Source organism: Nicotiana tabacum, chromosome 23 (genome assembly GCF_000715075.1).
Source record: "Nicotiana tabacum cultivar K326 chromosome 23, ASM71507v2, whole genome shotgun sequence".
Lineage (NCBI taxonomy): Eukaryota > Viridiplantae > Streptophyta > Magnoliopsida > Solanales > Solanaceae > Nicotiana > Nicotiana tabacum.
In genome coordinates, this window is record NC_134102.1 from 81,275,650 (window position 1) to 81,297,605 (window position 21,956).

The 21,956-nt window shown below is 34.9% G+C and overlaps 1 protein-coding gene across 1 annotated transcript; it reads left to right on the plus strand.

Annotated features, from left to right (window-relative positions):
• Nucleotides 1-354: 354 nt before the first annotated feature.
• Nucleotides 355-13,915, plus strand: LOC107813880 (RNA-binding KH domain-containing protein PEPPER-like). The gene is made up of 6 exons (XM_075246359.1): nucleotides 355-1,001; nucleotides 5,105-5,354; nucleotides 9,894-10,042; nucleotides 10,120-10,395; nucleotides 11,535-11,729; nucleotides 13,586-13,915. Exons 1-6 carry the CDS (start codon nucleotides 573-575, stop codon nucleotides 13,757-13,759), a joined length of 1,473 nt encoding a protein of 490 aa, XP_075102460.1. The 5' UTR covers nucleotides 355-572; the 3' UTR covers nucleotides 13,760-13,915.
• The last annotated feature ends 8,041 nt before the right edge of the window (nucleotides 13,916-21,956 follow it).

A 21,956-nucleotide genomic window follows, 5' to 3' on the forward strand; every position in this document is an offset into this window, starting at 1 on the left:
CTACAAGTTTTGAAAATGTTAGAAAGACCCCAACCACCTTAAGCCATTGATTTAGCCACTTTCCAAATCAAAAGAAATTTAGAAAAAAAAGTTGGAGGTCATATGGCCAATTCAAGTTTTTTGGAGGTCTTTATGATAATTCTTCTCAACTCACTTTCTAGAATTTTTTATTTTTTTATTTAGTGCATTGTTCAATTTTTTATTTTTAAAGATAAAAAGAAAAGTTATAATTCTCTATCCAAGCAAAATAAACGGAACAAATCCAAGTTATTGAGCCAAATAATTTGAAACCAAAAGTAGAAAAACAAACCATACCAAATTTAATAGGTATGATATTGGTAACATTAAGAAATTGAGTACCGAAAATACATTAATACAATGTCTAAAAACGTAGCCACAAGGAACCTAAAGCCTGATTCAGTTCCAGTTACTCTTTTCGCTTAAAACCAAACCCTCGAATCGAAAGAAGAAAGAAACACAGTCGCAAACTCTCTTTTTCGCTCTAAACTCTCGCACTTTTCTTCTTCCTTACCCCCAAACCCCTACAAAACCCAGTTCATCACATTCATCAAATGGTTTCTTATGAAGTAACTGACTCACAAACGGAGTCATTTCCTCTGTCAAATCAAGAGCCGCCGTCTGCGGCTCCGCCGCCGCCGGAATTAGTCGCTTTAAAGTCTGAGGGTAATACCGAGTCATTTCATCCGTCAAATCAACAGCCCCCGCAGACGGAATTGGTCGCTGTAAAATCCGAGGATACAACGGTAGCAGGAAGTGGTAATAATAGCAGCAACAACAACAACAACGGCGGAGACGCGGTGGCGGCGGTTGTGCTGAAATGGCCGGGCTGGCCTGGAGACAACGTGTTTCGGCTAGTAGTGCCAGTTCTGAAAGTCGGTAGTATAATTGGACGTAAAGGTGAGCTTGTGAAGAAGATGTGTGAAGAGACTCGCGCTCGTATTCGCGTCCTCGAAGGCCCTCTCGGCAATGCCGATCGCATAGTATGTCATGACTACAATCATTATTATACATACCTCGTTTAGTTTCTATTTCTCTTAGGTTTTTTTTGTTACTCTGCGAGTTTTATTTGAATTTAAATGTTTCTAATTGGTAAAAAGTTCCAATTTTCAGTGCATATATTAATAGTTTCCAGTTAAAGTGTGAGATGGGTGGTTGTTAAGATGATACAGTTTCTGGGAAAACGACAACATAAGAAGTTCATAAAAGTAGAACTGTTTGCAGACAATTGTCCCCAAACTGTGGTTTTGATGGTATAGCCAAAATCTAAAGTATTCCCTCTAATGAATATGCCAATGGAGTAAAACAGGTGGATTTGCACTGACACATGCAGAGTAATGGACTAGTACAATGGCCAGCGACGGAGCTATGTCCAAGGGGGTTCAATTTAATCCCCTTCGTCAAATGATTATACCGCACAAATAGGGAAAAAATCAGTTCTCTTAGTTATATATAAGCTGTTGAATCCCCTTGACATAATGGACGATCCTAGTGTAGTGGTAAAGGGGTTCAAATATTGTTTTAGGTCACAAGTTCAAACCCTAAGTGTGACACTCTACTTTTTTTGAATCCCCTTGCATAAATTCCTGGGTTTGCCACTAACAATGACAGTCTCTTTTAGGTTTTCTTTTTGGGTATGCAGACATCTGTTACTGGGACATCAAGGGTACATTTCTGAAAATGCGTTGTTTTGACCGGATTACTTAATCAATCTACAGAGAAAACAGATCCATTTTTATAGTAACTTTCATTATGTAGTTTCTTGGAAGCTTTGTGTTCTCTGTTCTTATTTACTGTTTAGGTAGGAGGTTTCTCTTTACTAATTAAACTAAGATTATGAGAAGAATATATAGTCACGTAGAGCAGAGGAGGTTTGTCTTTGAATATATGAATAATGGAAAGAAGTTTCAAAAGACCTACAAATCCTTGGAATCAATAAAGACTTAGCTCAAGATAGGACACAATGGAAGAAAAAGATCCATATTGGCGATACCTACTAGTTGGGAATAGGTCTTAGACTTGTTAGAGAATTCTATTATTATTATTATTATTATTATTATTATTATTATTATTATTACTATTATGTATTTATGTATTTGTGTGTGTGTAAATATATATATATACACAACAACAGCATACCCAGTATTATCCCACACCGTGGGGTATGGGGAGGGTAGTGTGTATGCAAGCTTTACCCCTACCTTGTGAGGATAGAGAGGTTGTTTCCAATAGACCCTCAGCTCAGGAAAGCATAAATACCTATATATATATAACTTTTTTTTTTTCACTTTCACTTTTATTTTATTGTGGTTATGACGATGATATTGAGTTGAGCTTAAGGAAAGAATGATCGCGAACTTGTTTGGGATTGAAGCGTAATTGTTGTTATGCAAGTTGTTGCAAGCTTGATAGCTAATTCCTAAGAGGTGAGAGCAGGAAAGCAAAAAAGCTAAATTTTATAGTCAATGGAGCTTCCTGAAATATTGGTTTGAACTTATGTTTGTTAGACATTGTTGTTATTTGGAGATGAATCATATGGATTTAAGCAGTCGTGATAATCATGACTTCTTCACTGATTGTTCCTTGAGGTTTTGTATAATCATGTTTTATAATGAATCTACTTGAGATGTAGAAGGTATAATATTTTAGAAATTTTTTTGTATGTTTGTTTTGCATATTGTTTGGAGTTTTTGATAAAATAATGAAATTATACTGATGTAAAGGGGCAAGACTCCATTTTGTTCTGACAAGTGGCATGCCAATTATCTATTGTCTATTGTTTATTTCTTTCTTCTTGAGCCGAGGGTCTTTCGGAAACAGCCTCTCTACTCCTCCGGGATAGGGGTAAGGTCTGCGTACACACACACACATATATATATATATATATATATATATATGCTATTAAACTACTACGAAAACTATCCATCTTATTAGGAGGTTGGTTGAACTGTATAGGTACAGGAAAAATGATCTGCACATGGTGTTTATTGACCTAGAAAAAGCATATGACAAAGTACCTAGGGAAGTTCTGTGGAGATGTCTGGAGGTGAAAGGTGTTCCGGTAGCTTATTAGGGTGATTAAGGACATGTATGATGGAGCTAAGACTCGTGTTAGGACTGTGAGGGGTGACTCAAAGCATTTTCCGGTTGTTATGGGGTTACGCCAAGGATCCGCGCTTAGCCTGTTCTTATTTGCTCTGGCGATGGACGCACTGACACACCATATTCAATGGGAGGTGTCATGGTATATGTTATTCACTGATGACATAGTTCTGATCGATGAGACGCGAGGAGATTTTAATGAAAGGTTGGAGGTTTGGAGACAAACCCTCGAGTCTAAAGGTTTCAAGTTGAGCAGGACTAAGACAATACGTGGATTGCAAGTTCAGCGGCGTATCGGGAGAAGTAGACATGGATGTGAGGCATGCCTCTCAAGTCATCCCCAAGAAAGGGAGCTTCAAGTATCTGGGGTCGGTTATCCAAGGGGATGGGGAGATTGATGAGGCTGTCTCGCGTCGTATAGGGATGGGGTGGATAAAATGGAGGCTAGCATCTGGCGTCTTGTGTGACAGGAAGGTGCCTCCGAAACTTAAAGGTAAGTTATACAGAGCGGTGGTTAGACCGGCCATGTTGTATGGTCAGAGTGTTGGCCAGTCAAGAATTCTCATATCCAGAAGATGAAAGTGGCAGAAATGAGGATGTTGAGATGGATGTGCGGGCACACTAGGATGGATAGGATTAGGAATGAAGATATCCGGGTGAAGGTGGGCATGGCTTCCATGGAAGACAAGATGCGGGAAGTTAGGCTTAGATGGTTCGGGCACGTGCGGAGGAGAAGCATGGATGTCCCGGTAAGGAGGTGTGAACGGCTGGCCTTGACGGGTAAGAGTAGAGGTAGAGGGTGGCCTAAGAAGTATTAGGGGATGTGATCTGGCAGGACATGGTACGACTTCAGATTTCCAAGGACATGACCCTAGATAGGAAGCTGTGGAGGTCGAGCATTAAGGTTGTAGGTTAGGAGGTAGGAGGTTGTGTCTTAGGCTGCTAGTAGCTCCTGCTGTGTCCATATTACTTCATTAGGGTTGCAGGTTAGGTTGTAAGAGGCTAGTTTGATATTGTTTTGTCTTAGGAAGCTAGTGGCTCTTGTTGTGTCCTTATTACTTCCATTGTGTCTGTAGTATTGTGCATTGTTACTGCTTATTGTTATTGCTTTTCTTTCTGCTTTCTGGTTATCACGTTGTTGGTGTTATATTTCTAACTTCCTTTGATGTTACTGCTCCACTATCCTTTACCATCGTCGTGAGCCGACGGTCTATCGGAAACAGCCTCCCTTGCATACACACTACCCTCCCCACACCCCACTTGTGGGATTCCACTGGGTCGTCGTCGTTGTTGTTGTTGTATGCAGACATGGTGTTATATATGTATGTGTGTATGTATATGTATGTATGCATGCAAACATGGTTCATATATATTATAAAATTTCAGTACTCTCCGGAATGGTACTTTCTACCCCCTCAAACCTCTACCTTTTCTATCTTCCCATATGCTCCACTTGATTGCCGAAGGAGACACTTCGGAAACTTCACTTGTTCGTCTCTTTCTCCCGAATCTCCAACTTAGTAGCATGTCGACATTGTTGAGTGTAATCCATATGTTAATTTGACTTATCTATTATATTATTGTCGCAATAATTACAAATAAAGTATCACATCAAAATCTAAAATCTGAATAGCTCATTTAGTTTGAAATTTGAAAGTTGTGAAATCTGTATAAAATAGACCCATGTAATAGAAAGAGATCCATGTGAAATCTTTATTAGTGGAGTTATATAAAGCATTATCATCTCAAAATAGATAGAGATCCATGTAAATTGGGACGATAAAGGTTTTTTTATGAATAATGTCTACGTGTGTTGAAACAATTAACACTGTATTGTATTATACGATTTTGGTATAACACGGCTTATTTTTTAAATAACAAAAACAAATCATGTCTAGAAGGTATCTAATGTAGCATGATTTAACTTTATATATTCAAGGTAAGCTGTATCACTCCTTGCTGACTTCCTGCATATGATTTTTAGGTCCTAATATCTGGAAGAGAAGATCCAGTCACACAAGTATCACCTGCAATGGATGCCGCTCTAAGAGTATTCAAGCGTGTTGCTGGACTAAGCGATGGCGATCCAGGAGCAGTAGCTGCTGGTGCAGCATTTTGTTCTTTAAGGTTACTGGTGGCGTCATCGCAAGCCATTCACTTGATTGGGAAGCAAGGTTCTACAATCAAATCAATCCAGGAAAGATCTGGTGCCTCCCTGCGAGTGCTATCTGAAGGTGAGCTGTTTGTCTTTACTGATTTGTTTGCCTTTTCATCTGAGTGTCTCGTTCACAGCAGAATTTTCATGATACTTTGTGTCAAATGATTGGATTCTTGGTTATATGACTTTTGCTAAAAAATACAGCCAAATGTACAGAGCTGGTCATACAATAAAGCAACAACAACTATAACTACGCCTCAGTCTCAAGCTAGTTGAGGGTTGGCTATATGAATTCTCAATGTTGCTCTATTTAAACCTGTCTCAATCAAATATTAAAAAGTTTAGGTTCTTTAGCTCTAGAAACTATGGACCTTATGGCTGGAAAGAAACAAGGCTCGATTTGAAGGACTCAGAAATAACATTATTAGTATTAAGAATATATGTCTTCGTAATCTGTACTTTTGGTGTAAATGTAGTCAGTGAGGAAATCCGATTCAATTTATAGACTTTCTAGAGGTGTTAGGAGGGGGGAGAATAGTTTGCTGATGTTGTAATTTGGGATGTTTTTCTGTAACTTTATTGTACCATCTTGGTACCTTATTACTACAACAACAACAATATACCCAGTATTATCTCACACCGTGAGGTCTGTGGAGGGTAGTGTGTACGCAGACCTTACCCCTACCTTGTGAGGATAGAGAGTCTTGGTACCTTATTAATAAAATTTTTACCTTTTAAAAAAAAAGCACTAGAAACTCGATACATTTTCAACTTGCATATAAATCCCTTACAAGATTAATCAAATCATAGCTAACATTAGACCTAACATTTGGTATTGGAATTTCCAACATTTGGTAGTCGAACAAATTTTCTTGAGTGTTCGCTTCACTTGTTTTCAAGATATTTGATTGGTTGAGAATGCTCATCTTTTCCGAATCCCCAACATTTGGAATCTAAAGAATTTCCTTGAGAGATCTGTAAGAATTAGAACTTCTTGAAGATCTGAAAAAGAAAGCATTATCCATCATTGTGTACATAGATTTAACTGTAGTCAAGAAATAGGATGAATCAAGTGATGAGTCCAGTATGAAAGAGGATAAGTGATAGCTCTAAAGAAAGTGATTTATACGCAGACAAGGGAATGGCTGCTACTGTATACGTAAGGTTTAGTGTCGCAATAATATCCTTGACGAAGATCTGAGGAGGTTCCCAATAAAGTGGACCATTCTAAATACCATCTCCTGCTGCTCTAGAACCAAAATTTGCATGCGTGTCAAGAAGATAGTTCGCTCCAGACTCCAGTTGTCGCAAAAGCTCGAAAAAAGGAGAGTATTAGTGAAGAGGAAAATTCTAGTGACAAATAGTAAAGAAAGACAAACTCGGTCCAAATTAGGGTACTTCTAAGGAGGAACATGTGCTGAGGAAGAGGAGGAGTCTTCTAAAGAAAAAGAGAACAGCCAATAAGAAGAGTTGAGGAAGAGAAACTTGGGACGTTGAAGAATGTTTTGGGGATATCAGCTACAAGGTTCAAGGAGGAGTATTTAAAATTGAACGTTGCGTTGATAGATGAGAAGACCTATTAGCTTTGAGTTTTTAAATTAGATACTTGGAATTGTGTAATACATGAATTACTAGATGCCTAAATTTGGGGAAATGGGAGTAAAAGAATGAAATATGATACATGTATTAGACGAGGTTCATGTTGAAGAACACCTATAAATACCTATGTATTTTTGTCATTTTATTTAAGTCAAGTCGAGTGAAGTAATGGAATACGTTTTTGCACTTGTATAATTTGATTGTTTGAGAGTGCGTGCCTCCCAAAGTTCCAACACCATCGATCATCATCTCCCCCTTCAAGATAAAAAAGAACTGATCATGGATCTCAAATGGCCTACAACAACAACAACAACAACAACAACATACCCAGTAATATCCCACACTGGGGGGTCTGGGGAGGGTAGTGTATACGCTGAACTTACCCCTACCTTGTGAGGATAGAGAGATTGTTTCCAATAGACCCTCGGCTCAGGAAAGCATAAGCACCACATTAATGAAAATATAGACAAGAAGGGACAGTACCAAAAAGTCATATAAAAGCAGAATAAAAACAACAAGACAGTAAGGTGATCAACAATGAAAGAAAACAACGGTTAGTCATAAAAACTTACTACCAACAGAAAGCGAGACTACGTGCCAATACTATTGCTATGAACACTCTAGACTACCTACTCTACTACCCTAATCCTCGACCTCCATATCTTTCTATCAAGGGTCATGTCCTCGGTCAGCTGAAGTTGTGTCATGTCTTGCTTAATTACCTCTCCCCACCTCTTCTTTGGCCTCCCTCTACCTCTCCGTAGGCCCTCCAATATCAACCTCTCACACCTCCTCACTAAGGCGTCTGTGCTCCTCCTCCTCACATGACCAAACCACCTAAGTCGCGCTTCCCGCATCTTGTCCTCAATAGGGGTTACACCCACCTTGTCGCGAATAACCTCATTTCTGATTCTATCTAACCTGGTGTGCCCACACATCCATCTCAACATCCTTATCTCTGCTACCTTCATCTTCTGGACATGAGCGATCTTGACTGGTCAACACTCAGCCCCATACAACATCGTTGGTCTGACCACCACTCTGTAGAACTTACTCTTAAGTTTCGGTGGCACCTTCTTGTCACACAAAACACCGGAAGCGAGTCTCAATTTCATCCATCCCGCCCCAATACGATGTGTGACATTTCCATCAATCTTCCCATCCCCCTGAGTAGTAGATCCAAGGTACTTAAAAACCCCCTCCTGGGGATGACTTGCGAGTCCAGCCTCACCTCCCCTTCCCCTCCTTGAGTCTCGCCACTGAACTTACACTCCAAGTATTATGTCTTAATCCTGCTCAACTTGAAACCTTTAGATTCCAGGGTCTGCCTCCATACTTCTAATTGCGCGTTCACACCGTCTCGCGTCTCGTCAATCAGTACAATATCATCTGCAAATAGCATGCACCACGGCACCTCTCCTTGTATGTGGCGCGTCAGTACGTCCATCACCAGAGCAAACAAAAAAGTGTTGAGTGCCGACCCCTGATGCAACCCCATCATAACCGGGAAATGGTCCGAGTCCCCACCCACCGTCCTCACTCGGGTCTTTACTCCATCGTACATGTCCTTAATCAGCCTAACGCAGGCAACAGGTACACCTCTAGCCTCCAAACATCTCCACAAAACCTCCCTCGGAATTTTATGGTACGCCTTTTCTAAGTCGATGAACACCATATGCAAATCCTTCTTTCTCTCCCTATACTGCTCCATCAATCTCCTAACAAGGTGGATGGCTTCTGTAGTCGAACGCCCCGGCATAAACCCAAACTGGTTCTCGGAAATAGACACACTCCTCCTCACCCTTAGCTCTACCACTCTCTCCCAAACTTTCATAATATGGCTAAGCAGCTTGATACCCCGATAGTTATTGTAATTTTGGATATCACCCTTGTTCTTGTATACAGGAACCATCATGCTCCACCTCCACTCGTCGGGCATCTTCTTCGTTGTAAAAATGACATTAAAGAACTAGTGGTTTATGATATTTCTAGATTTGAAGTTATGAGGTGAAAAATAATTGATTTGAACATTTTGCCTGATGGTGCTCAAGTAGAAAAGGATGTATATCACAGTGGACTAATTCTCTTCTGCCTGATGGTGCTGAAGTAGAAAAGGATGTATATCACAGTGGACTAATTCTCTTCTGCACAGTTTAGAAGCCCTTTGAAGTAAATGCTAATGGTTATACCAGATAACCATAAAGAAATTCCATATGCAAAAAAGGACTTGGTTAGAGTGAATTTGAATTAGAAAACTTTCTTTTCAATTGTGCCATGGTGGTTGGGAAGGGCTTAGAAAGGAGGGACTTACAGGTTGGTTTGGGGGGGGGGGGTAAGGGGTGGTTGAAACTGGACGTTGGGGAGGATCACTTTGAGGAAGGGCTGCAATGTTGGCAGGGGTGGGGGAGCAGGAGCCACAAAGTATTCCAGGAATGGTTCTTATTTTTCTAGAGTAGTGAATGAGCAAATCTTATTGTTCACGAAGTCTCTATATGGAAGACTTAATAGTGGTAACTAGAATGTGACTTGGGCAAGCATCCTAACATTGTCTCCAGTTAGATGTGGTGCTCAAATTCTGCAGAGAAATGTTTATTTGGGCTATTGATAGATAGCAGTTGTCTCTAAATGTAAGATACCTCAGTTGTTATTTCTACTGCATTGTAATGTGGAGCTCCCAGGCAGCTCATTTCTTTCTTACTTGTTTACTTAACAATGATTTCAATGTAGAGATAAGCTTTTTTCCCCCCGAATTTAACAGATGACCATTCACTGTGATTATAAAATTGTAGTAATTTCTAACTCAACGATTTCAAAGTATGAGATGAAGTTCTCTTTCCCGGATTATAGGAGATTTAACTCAATTTCACTATGGTTATGAAATTGCATTCAAGATTAGATCTTGGAGTGTACTTCGATGTAATTCTTGATGGTGCGTTGGTGTTTTTTGCTATTATTTGCATGACATGAAACCTTCAGTCATTTGGTAGTAACATCTAACAATTTCTGAATTTCCCAGATGACGTGCCTCCTTATGCCACTTCAGATGAGAGAATTGTTGAAATTCATGGAGAGGGCTTGAAGGTGCTTGATGCTTTGGAGGCGGTATTGGGACAACTGAGAAAGTTTTTGGTTGATCATAGTGTGATACCTATATTTGAAAAGACGGTAAGTTTGATCCTATTGGCTGTTGGCTGAAGCATAATTGTCCAAATGTGTTTTACTAATACATGTTCTACTGCCAGTGCAATGCAAATATCTCTCAAGATCGGCCAGCGGAGTCCTGGGCTGATAAATCACAATCCTCAAATTTTCCACCTTCTGTTCCTGCACCTACATCCCAAGCTCTGGCAGTTTCTGATTATTCTCTTTCCATGAACCGAGACACTTACTTCCTTGATCGTGATCCCACTCTGGACTCTAAGCTTCGGCCCTCTACACTATCTCTGTATGGACAGGATCCTGGACTTGGTGGCTTGCGAACTTCTGTAGCTGGCCGAACTGGTCCCATTGTAACACAGGTCAGTTTCACGGATACTCTATGTCTCCATTAGCTGCTAGTTTGATGGAAATTGTGGTTTCTTTATGGTTTATGTTGGTCCGATTATGTAGTGGAGAACGATGTCTATACAATGCGAATGTAAGTTATCTGTATACCTATTCAATAGCGTGAAATGAATTTTCAACAAGGGAGTGTGAGGCTTGAAATTTTAAGACCTGAAAGAATGGTTCGATCAAGCAGCTGAGTATTGAGTATTGGAAACAGGCTATAGCCCTTAGTCCCAGTAATTAATATTGAAGCACATAATCAATTGAAGCTCACAAGATGTTTCGAACAAAAGAAGGCCCTGTTTATTTATTATCCTTTATTTAGAGTTTTAGTCTATATTTTCTTAATGTATAATTAAGATATCAAATCAGTTATAACTAAAAACGAATCATGAGATTGAGGGTCGTAATTATATTAATCTTGGTGGTTTTATATTGGTGGAGGATCTTGGTGGGTAAAGTGAGTATTTTTACTTCAACTGTACCTTGATTTGGACCACTTGCTTTATTACCTTTAATAGCTGTTTGTGGGAGAGCCCCCCGGGGGTTCCCTACGTCGAAGAGTTTGAGTAACAACTTTGGGGTTCAAGGTTTGAATCACAACGTATGCAACTTTTCCATCTAGCTAAGCTTTGGTGGCGGAATACTTGATACCTATCCTGGTGAGAGTTAGAAGCTACCCGGTGGATACGTTGAAGTGAACTCAAGTTGGCTTGAGTACCACCGTTAATGGAAATAAGAGTGCAGGTTTTAATTGGAATTTATCCTAGTTGTGTTCTCCTTTGTTTCTTTCTCTAGATTTTCTTATTTTCTTTGAGCGGGTGTGGTTGGGTGGGGCTGTTTTCAGTTTTTGCATGAGCATCATGCTGGCTTCTGCATTTTATTGATTCATATAAGTTAATTTATGTTTAGTTCAATTTTTGTAAAGTGTTACTGGATTCCATTCTGTTTTAGTATCCTGCTCTTAAACTTGAATGTCTAGCAGTTCTATTCCTTCTTTCTGCTTTTGCCATTAGCCTAAGGATTTGGCCACTACCTAAATCTATTTAATGCGCTGTATCAGCTCTGATATATGGATCACTTCTTTCTCTCTCTTCTTTTTCCCTCTCAGATGACAAAGGTAATGCAAGTACCCCTGTCGTATGCTGAAGATATCATTGGTATTGGAGGAGCCAATATAGCATATATTCGCCGCACAAGTGGGGCAATTCTTACTGTGCAAGAGAGCAGAGGCTTGCCTGAAGAGATAACTATAGAGATTAAGGGTACCTCGTCAGAGGTTCAAACAGCCGAACAGCTTATTCAGGTATGGAGCTCATCTTTAATGGTCAGACCATCCCCATGCACCTCACCTTTTATGGTCAGACCATCCCCATGCACCTCACCTTTCCTTTTATATATTCTGTGGACACAAGTAATTTGTTGTTTCATACAAGTCTATAGCAGGCAATCACGGTCCTTTAGCTGGTCGTTATTCGTTCATGTGTCTACTCTACGTGATCATATTCTTTCTGGAACTTCTTTTCTTGGACCTGTTACAAAAGATCAAAATATGTTAGAACTTTATGTGGTTTAGGGTGTTGAGAACAAAACTTTGTGGTCTTAAGCTCTCTGCAATTTTGGTTGTTGCAATCTATACACATGGATTATATCCTTGTTTAGGGAGAGGAACTCTAGGTGGGCGCGGTGGAGAAATCTCTAGCAGCGATGATGAAAACAGATAACAGTAAAACTCAAAGAAACAAGGAATTCAATAAAGCATTCAAGAACTAGTCAGAAACTAGAAGATAGAATTAGAAGAGGGGAGGATTTAGAAGAAAGGAAGGACAAGAATAATCATATTAGCATTCAGTTACTAGATTCAACCAAAGGGAGAAGAGACATTGAACTGGTACATGGAAATCCTTACCTAGGAGAATCCAAGAGAGGTTCAATTGAAGAGATATAAGGGGTTCTTTCTCAAACTCTCACAAGAGCCTCAATAATCATATCATTAAAATTAATGAACTAAAAATTCTAAGGAGTCTATTTATGCTAGCTATTACAATGGGCATAGATAAATACCCAGAATACCCTTCTAGGCTAAGATTTGGAATTAATAACTAGTTGGGCCAACTTCTTTTTGGGTTTGTCCTCTTCCTTTAAACATCCATTTGAGTATATTATGGAATTTAAGATCTTCCTTCCATGCTCCTTTGAAGCTCTGTAAGCACTTAATGATTGCAAGAAGGCCCCAAAGCCCATGATAGCTACTTTGGCAGTGACTAAATACCTTTCCAAGTATGATTCCACCCAGAATTCAAGGAGTTTGTTCTATTTGTTACCAATGGCCCGTTTTGGTTATAGGTCTAAATTAATCAGACCTTTTGAATAAATCAGTTTTATTTGAATTATCATGTTTTACTAAAAATCACTTTCCTTCTCTACTTTTTCCCGAACTTGTTTGGGACTGAGGCGTTGTTGTTGTATACAAAATCACTATATATGAAATAATTACAACAACAACAATTACATCTAAGTCCCAAACACGGGCTGATCTACTATTGAAGTTGTGTTCGACAGAACCAGTAGCTTGGCACAGACTTTGTAATTGTGTTATGAAATCTACTTAATATGTATAAATAATCCATCCAGTACCTAGTTAGTATAAAAATGTGGTTCCAAAACCTATAAAGTTAAAATTCTAGATACGCCTTTGTCAAAACAAGTTGGGGTCGGTTATATGTATCTTCAGACTATGTTACTCAATACAAGCTCATCTCAAGGCAATATTATCCAAAATCAAAAATAATAATAACAAAAATAAAACTAAAAGTATTTTATCAAATAATTAATTGCTTATTATTTTGTTTAAATTGATTAATTGTTAATCACCTTTATCTAAATAAACCAGAAATAGATGTAGAATCAAATCAGACCTTGAGCCAGGTATTTTAAGGAAAATAGAAATAATGCAGCCATACCTTTCCCTTTTTTCTGATTTGAGGTCTCCTTATCACTGGGTATGATCGGCTCTACATGTTTCATTGATACATTGAGGAAACAAAATATTAAAGGACAAATATGATAAATAAGATAAGAAGACGAGGAAAAATGTTGATAAAGCACGACTCATATTTCTTTAACTAGCTTTTACTTAGTTTTTCACTTGCTCTTGTGCAGGAGTTCATTAGCAACCACAAAGAGCCAGCCCCGAGCATATATGGGATGGGTGAGCCTGGATTTGGTTCTTTTTCACGTTTCAGTGACTCCTATTCATCATCTTCGTTTCAATCTCAGCGTTTAGGGGGGTATGGATCTTCTAGTATAGGTGGATACAACAGTTTTAGATACTAAGAGCGGGTAGGCTTTAGAATAGTTCCTGGGAAAGGTTCTCTTTTACAACTTGTGGAACCCTACTTTAAAATGGATTCATGTATGTAATTAACTTTCTTAAATTCTAATGAAAAGTTAGTATCGAAACTTAGTGGTAGATAAAAGTTATTATTGTCACCCTGCTTTTCTCTCTTTAGTTACTATTTATTCTCTTTATGCTTCTGGTTCATCTTTTGCGTAACATCTAGAGAATGGCGAGGGTTTCCTTGAGTTTTTGCCAAATTTCTCCTGTATGTTTGGTAGTGGAACTAATGTCCTCCTCCAAACACCTTGAGCACTTTTCGTCGTCTAAGTTTGCTAAACTTGAGCAGATAAGTCCAATTAACGTAACACAACTATTGAACCAGGTAAACTAAAGGAAGAAATCCTTTAGTGACTTTAACTTGAGAGGTAAAAGAAACCCCAGTTATCCCAACTCCTGATTCCGTTCTTCCCCTTTTCCTCAATTCACTATTTCCACCATTGAATTTCTCTCTGCAAAATAAGCAGTACCCCATATATGTTCCAAGAATGAATGCTCCAGTGTCGCATACTCCTATATGGTTGCAGTTACTGTTTCTCTTGGAGTATGTTTCCCTCATTTTTATCATCTGTGTTGGCTTAGGAATGGTTTTTCTTAAGATGTTTGGAACAAGTGTGTTGTAATCGTGAAAAGATAACTAGAGTTGGGAACCACGAGGAAAACTCTAGTAGCAGCAGTAGCCGCTGTACTTTGTTAAAACTAAGATTATATGATGCATTATCTATACCAGAGATGCACGGCTTAGATGAGGATTCAAGAACTCCAGAGTGCGTGCAACACTTTACACGAAGTTTAGATCTGCTACTAACATACTTATTCCATTTCACAATAAGTGATCATTTTACCTTCTTATTTTGGTCCAAAATAAGTGTCAATTTACATAATCAAGAAGGAATTATTTTTATTTTTCCAAAATTTGCCCTTATTTACATATTTTAATGTGTCAAGGTAACAATTAATTAAAGTTAATTTAGTGAATACATCTTTTTTTTTTTTATCTAGGACTTCGTATTTTCTTAATGGATGTGTCAAAGGTAAAATGGTCTTGTGGACCGAAAGGAGTATTATCACTACGTCCTCACGTGTCTCTTATTATAGCCCCATGCACCTGGAAATTCAGTAAAGTTGAGCCATTTATCGAATTTAGAAAATCGTACCTGGAGCTCAAACGTCAACAAAAAGTAAAATAGTGAAGGGAAAAGAACTCAAGATTTATGCAGAGGCACTTGGTGCGGGATCAATTTATTCTTCTGGGTAGTGCTTGTTAGTTTGTTATTTTTGTTGGACTATATCTTTTTAGCTTTGTCAAAGTTAAAGGACAAAAAGTATTTTGAGATTCTAATTAAAGGACAATATTAGGTACACTTACAAATAAAATGGATAATTTTAGCTAAAATCAGTGTATTAAAAGACATTTTTGGGGCGAGCCTATTGGAGCTATCTTGGGGGCAAAAGTATCGCGAGGCGTTAGCTCCATTATCAGGTGAACGCTTAGGAGTCGGGCGAGTTTGTCTTAGGGTATAAGCCTGGAAAACCTTTCCATATTAGACTTAAAATTGTAAAATAAGTCCTTAATTTAATAATTAAAAAAAAAAACACAAAAGTTAGCTTATTATAAAATTCAACAAAGTAAAACTTAAAAGTCAATTTTTTTTTATGTTAGCGCTAGTTTTTATTCTCTCTTTGACTTCGACCGATAAAGGGGAAAACGATCCATTTGCAAATTACAAAGAAAAAAATTCGTCATCCTCCATCACTTGCTTTGATTCAACGCTTCTGCTTAGGGGTGTAAGTCTGTCGAGTTGGTTCGGATCAATTATCAGAGCAAACCAATGGTATCGGGTTTTTTAATTTATAAATCAAATCAAACCAAACCAACAAGGTCGAGTTTTTCAATCTCGGTTTTTCTCGGGTTTTTCGGAGTTTTTTGGATTTTCGTTATTTTTAAAGTCTTTATAGCATAAAATATGTAACTTGTGCTCCAAATATTTCTTAGTTCTAGTAAAATACAACTATATACTGTGTTTTCCAAGAAACTAATACAATAATATGAGATAAGTCATAAAATTATACTAAAATATTCAATAACAAAGATAAAATAATAAAATTACATAAAACAAATATTTCTAATTAATAAGCCATAATAAAAATTAACATAATCTAAAAATACTATATAGGTCATGCTAAAATAAATATAACTAATAATTACTAATTTAATTACATAACTAAGCACTAAAGAAAAAGATAAACTAAGTTATGCATTTTCATTATTATAACCAATGTAAAACTAAAATAATTATCCAACACTAGCGTCATTCCTAGTATTGAATTGATTTTTTTTTTTGTTAGCATTAGTATTGATTTGAACTTTGTTTGAGTTACTACATTTATGGGCTATAAAATTTATTTACCACTCAAGAATATTAAGTCTAAACTTGAAATAATACGTTAAACGATAAAACTGTGAAAAAGTTTAAAAAATATTTATAAATTACATTACAATAAATATTTATATGTATAAAATATTTTTAAAAATTCTATAAATGTATTATCGGGTTGGTTTGGTTTCGGTTTGATTTTTTTTAGTTAAAACCAAACCAAACCAATTATGGTTGGATTTTATTTTTCAATACCAAAACAAATCAAACCAAACCATATCGGATTTTTTTTTTTCGGTTTAACTCGAATTATCGGTTTGGTGCGATTTATCGGTTTTCTTTGTACACCCCTACTTCTGGTTGTAGGTTCCTGTTTCGTTATGTTTTCAAGTTCTTTTCTTCTCTTTCAAGTTAGTTTATAAATACTTACTCAATAATTCAGATTATTTTTTAGATGGAATAGTTCTAGTTAGTTTTTAGTCAATTATTGATCTGATTAGCATTTTAAGATGAAACAATTCAGTGTGCATTTTCACTTATCTTATTTTTTCTTAAAATTTCTATGTGATTTTTCCTTTTTAGTATTTATTTTTAATAAAATATTTTAAATTAACAAAGATCAATGGGGTTTACACCCAGTAAGAAAAGTGGAATGCTATATTTTCAGGATTGGGATTCGTAAATATGTTAATAGATTCTTGATCTACTTCTAGGCTTACGCCTTATCCCGAATCATGTAAAACATCTTGTCTTGCGCTTGCACCTTTTAAAATACTGCTTAACACACAGAATAATAAATTACAATTTAATTAACAACATAATCCCCACCTAGTTTTATCTAGAAGGTAATCACACTGTGAATTTCTAAAGGTACATTTTTCTTTTGAGATAACTTGAACCCTTATCTGAATCTTAAACTAATAAATGGAGTTAATCTTGTATTTAGGTATTCTAACACACCTCAACCTATTAGGTGACTCCTCTCTTTTATAGAGTTGTTACATGTCGAACTATGCCTAAAAAAATGAGCTGCGACAGTGACCCTACACTATCACTACTTCAAGGGAAGGAAAGTGTTGCCTTAGCTTGTGTCAAGATTTGATAACCGTGCACTAACACTACTTCAAGTTCACTTCAACCAAGTTCACTTAAAGGACTGTCAACTTCAAAATATTCCTTTGATCAGATTGCATCTATTATACTTTTCGTTAATTGTACAACGTTATTTAAATTGATCAGACCCCTTTCAGCTAGCTCAGCTAGTGTGGTTCCTCCAGTTTTCAATTCCAGCCTAATAGCGCCAACTTGGGGTGTACAAAGAAAATCGATAAACCGAATCAAATCGATAATTCGAGTCAAAGAGAAAAAAAAAACTCGATGTGGTTTGATATTGGAAAATAAAATCCGACCATAATTGATTTGATTTGGTTTTAACTAAAAAGAGTCAAACCGAAACCAAACCAACTCGATAATACATTTATATAATTTTAAAAAATATTTTATACATATAAATATTTATTGTAATGTAATTTATAAAATATTTCTTAAACTTTTTCACAGTTTTATCTTTTAACGTATTATTTCAAGTTTAGACTTAATATTCTTGAATGGTAAATAAATTTTAAAGCTCATAAATGTAGTAACTCAAAAACGTTCAAATCAATACTAATGCTAACAAAAGAAATTCAATTCAATACCAGGAATGACGATAGTGTTGGATAATTATTTTAGTTTTACACTGGTTTATAATGAAAATGCATAACTTAGTTTATCTTTTTATTTAGTGCTTAGTTATGTAATTAATATTAGTACTTATTAGCTATACTTATTTTAGCACATATATAATATTTTTAGATTATGTTAATTTTTATTATGGCTTATTAATTATCAATATTTATTTTATGTAATTTTATTATTTTATCTTTGTTATTGAATATTTTAGTATAATGCTATGACTTATCTCATATTATTGTGTTAGTTTTTTGAAAAATACATTATATAATTGTATTTTACTAGGACTTAAGAAATATTTGGAGTACAAGTTACATATTTTATGCTATAAACGCTTTACCGAAAAAACCCCGAAAACCCAAAAAAATTCAAAAAACCCGATTGAAAAATCCGACTTTCTTGATTTGGTTTGATTTATAAAATTAAAAATCCGACACCATTAATTTAGTTTGATAATTAAAAAATTCGAACCAACCTGACTTATGTACGGCCCGGCGCCAACTATTGAGAAGCATTTTGCAAATCCAAATGTTATCAACTACTTGGAGAGACATGACATGATCGTTAACCTAAAAATGAAAGGTGCCTGACCAGTGAACCAAGATGCAATTTGTTATACATATATATACACACACGCTTCAACCAAGGTAAATTCGCCACGTAGTTTCTTAAAGTTCAAGAACAAGGCCAACAATTTCTTAAATTATAATCTAACTAAGATATTTGGATTTAATTCCTATGCCCAAGAAGGGGACTGGAAAAAGAGTATATTAATTAATCGCTGATGTCACTGAGATAGCGACATGGAGATACTGTAACAAATTATGTATTGTTAACACGAGTCCGGAACCAAAATGTTGTCTTTTTTGACTCAAATTATCGAAATGCGTGAAAAAAAATAAATTTAATAATCAAAATACATATAACGTCTTTTTAAAGGACGCTATACCTTAACATTCAAAACGGACGTTAAAGTATAACACCCTTTAAAAGGGCGCCATATGTATTTTGGTCACTAAGTTTTTTTTCCACGCATTTCATTCGTTTGAGTAAAAAAAGATCATATTTTGATTCCGGACTCTTGTTAACACGGAAAACGTCTAATTTTGTCTTTACTGTTCATGACGATTTTAGTCCTAACTTTCATCCCCTTTTATTAGTTCTACTCTGTTCTATTTTTTGAATTAAATATTTAAAATAACGTTACTGATAACACCCTCTATACCTTTTTAATTAATTCCTCATATTTTTTAACTAGTCAAGTTGTTTTGTTTAAGATAGATAAGATGCACTCTATATATTTGTTCTAAAAAGTCATCTACACACTTATATTTTACGGGCAACCTAATACTCCTAACCTTTGGCTGAACTGATGATGTGGCAAAGAAAATGTAGTTACTTGGGATTTTGGGTCGTGACAATTTAAGAATTTGAAATCTATTAAAATTTTACTTATTAAATTATTCCATATTTGAACTATATAGGTAGGAAGCCCTATTATTTAGGATTAAAAAATATATTATACAAAAAAGTAATAAACATATAAAAATTTCTCCAACAAAGTAAACCAATCCTATTACATAACATCTTCAAAATTGTATTGGACAAAAACTTTTTAATTTTCGACAATAAATAAATTTGAAGACATTGTCGACATTTTCATGTATTTAATATTTGACCTCCTTTCATAATATATTTTCTCTTTATCGTTTCTTTCATAATATTTGGAACTATACTAAATGAACAAATCACTAAGTACTTTCTCTTCGTCGATTATATGTGTAGTACTTGAAACTACTCTCAATAATTTAAAAAATAAATAAGAAAATTAAATAATGTAAAAACGATTTCACGTGAACAATATTGAATAATAATAATTTTGAGATAAAATATGAGATTATTCAATTTCATGTTTGGTTGAATTTACATTTTCGACATAAGAAATTACGAAATTAGTTATACCATAATTTGGTACTATTTTGATTTTATATTCAATGTGGGATAATAATATACAAATTAGCTATGTATCACAAGAAAAAATATAAACAAATGCCTAAAATATCCTCCTTCAAAGATTTTTGCCTAAATTATTCAAAAGGTCTAAGGTTAAAAATAAAAAATAAAAATTTATTCAAGTTTATATATGATAAAATCAAAGAAATATTTCTATTATACTTCGTATATTCTATTTTAATCCAATGACTCAAACATCTACCAAAATAATTTATATCCAATAAATAATTTTAATATTATTTAATCATTGCATTATAACATACGCTATAATTTTTTGCGGTATTCTAAATGAGAGTTTTTATTTATTTTCTTTCTTTTCCATTCTTTCCAACAAATCTATATCTTTTTATATATTACTAACTTAATAGTTGTAAAACATCAACTCAACATTAGTCATCCTTATACTATACACTATCGTCAAAAAAGTTCTTAAACTATAGGGAAATCTCTTCATTCCCAAATCTCTAAAGATATAACGATTTAACTTTTAAATATGTATTATTAAATAAATATTTAAATAATTTTGATAAAAGTATTTATGCATAAATATTTATTTTTAGTATTAGATCACAAAAAATAACAATAAAATTTCATAAGATGTTCACACAAAAGTCTTAAGAAATTGCATTAAGGCATCTTAGAATTTATGCGGAGAAGGATTTCTTTCTTTACTAAGTCATCTAAGTGAGATTAACATTCATTACTTTAAAAAACTTACACTTTTTTATTTTCTCTTTTATAACTCAAATATATTATTTAATTATTATTTATAATTTTTATATAATTCTTTAAAATTATATATTTATTAGTATGGGGTACACGCGTGAAATGCATACCCTAAGACTAGTACTGTATTAAAAGCACGAAGGCCCTTAGCGAAATGTCATTCGTCTTTTTTACCCTTTTAAAATAGAGTTCACACCAGGTAAAATGGTCATTTGATTATTCTCCTAGCTAATATTTAGGAGTTTAAATTAAACCAAATTTATTACTTATTAAATCTTTCCTTATTTGAATCAAGTAAGAAGTCCTTATAATTAGGACTTTAAAATCATTAAAATTTTACCGTACGTAAGTTTTACAATTAAAGTATGATTACATCATAGGAATCTTTATGCCTAATACATTCCATATTTGAATTGGTAAAATAACTAATCTTTTACTTCAAAAATATGAACCCTCTCACGTTAGGTAGACATATAATTTATTTTATTATAATTATGAGTATGAGTATGTTTACCTAAACATTTATAAAGCTTAAAAGTACAAACAAAGCCAAAAAAAAATCATTGATTGGAAACAACGAGGATTTTAGATTTGAAAGTATTAATTAGTGTAGTTTCGAAGAACTAATTTTCTAAATTACCTTCATAGTTATTTTTTAAACGTTAATTTTGAAGATAAATAATATGAAAGTATAAGGTAAATATAAAGTTCTGGAAATAAACTTAACTAAAAAATAAAATATTTAAGGTACCTAACAATCTAAAAATATAGTTGTCACAAAGTTGGAGTTGGTCAACATCTTCACTTTTGTAGTTTTTAAAAACTAAACTATTCCTTCAACAAATGATTCTATGTTAATAAATTATATTAACATTTATAATTTTATGTAATATTTAAAATTTTGAATCCAACTAATTAAATATTTTCACCATAATTTTGATGGAATATGATTTAAGGATCAATGTTTGCACTAAAAACTTTTTCGATAGACAAGTCTAATCTATCTATCTATCTATATTGACACAATATATCATAAAATTTGAAATATTAACATGAAATTTTGATCAACTTTTATCCTTCATAACTGTCGTTCACGCTGAATAAAAATCGTAATTATAATTAATAATCTATTTTTAGTAGAACTATATTTAAGATTTTAAGGACTTCCATGAGGTAGAGCTTCTTTATTTATTAAGTTAATTAAATAGGATCGACATTAATCATCATTTTCATGATTTTACGCTTTCTTCTTTTAACTTTATTACATAACTCAAACATAATTTTTAAA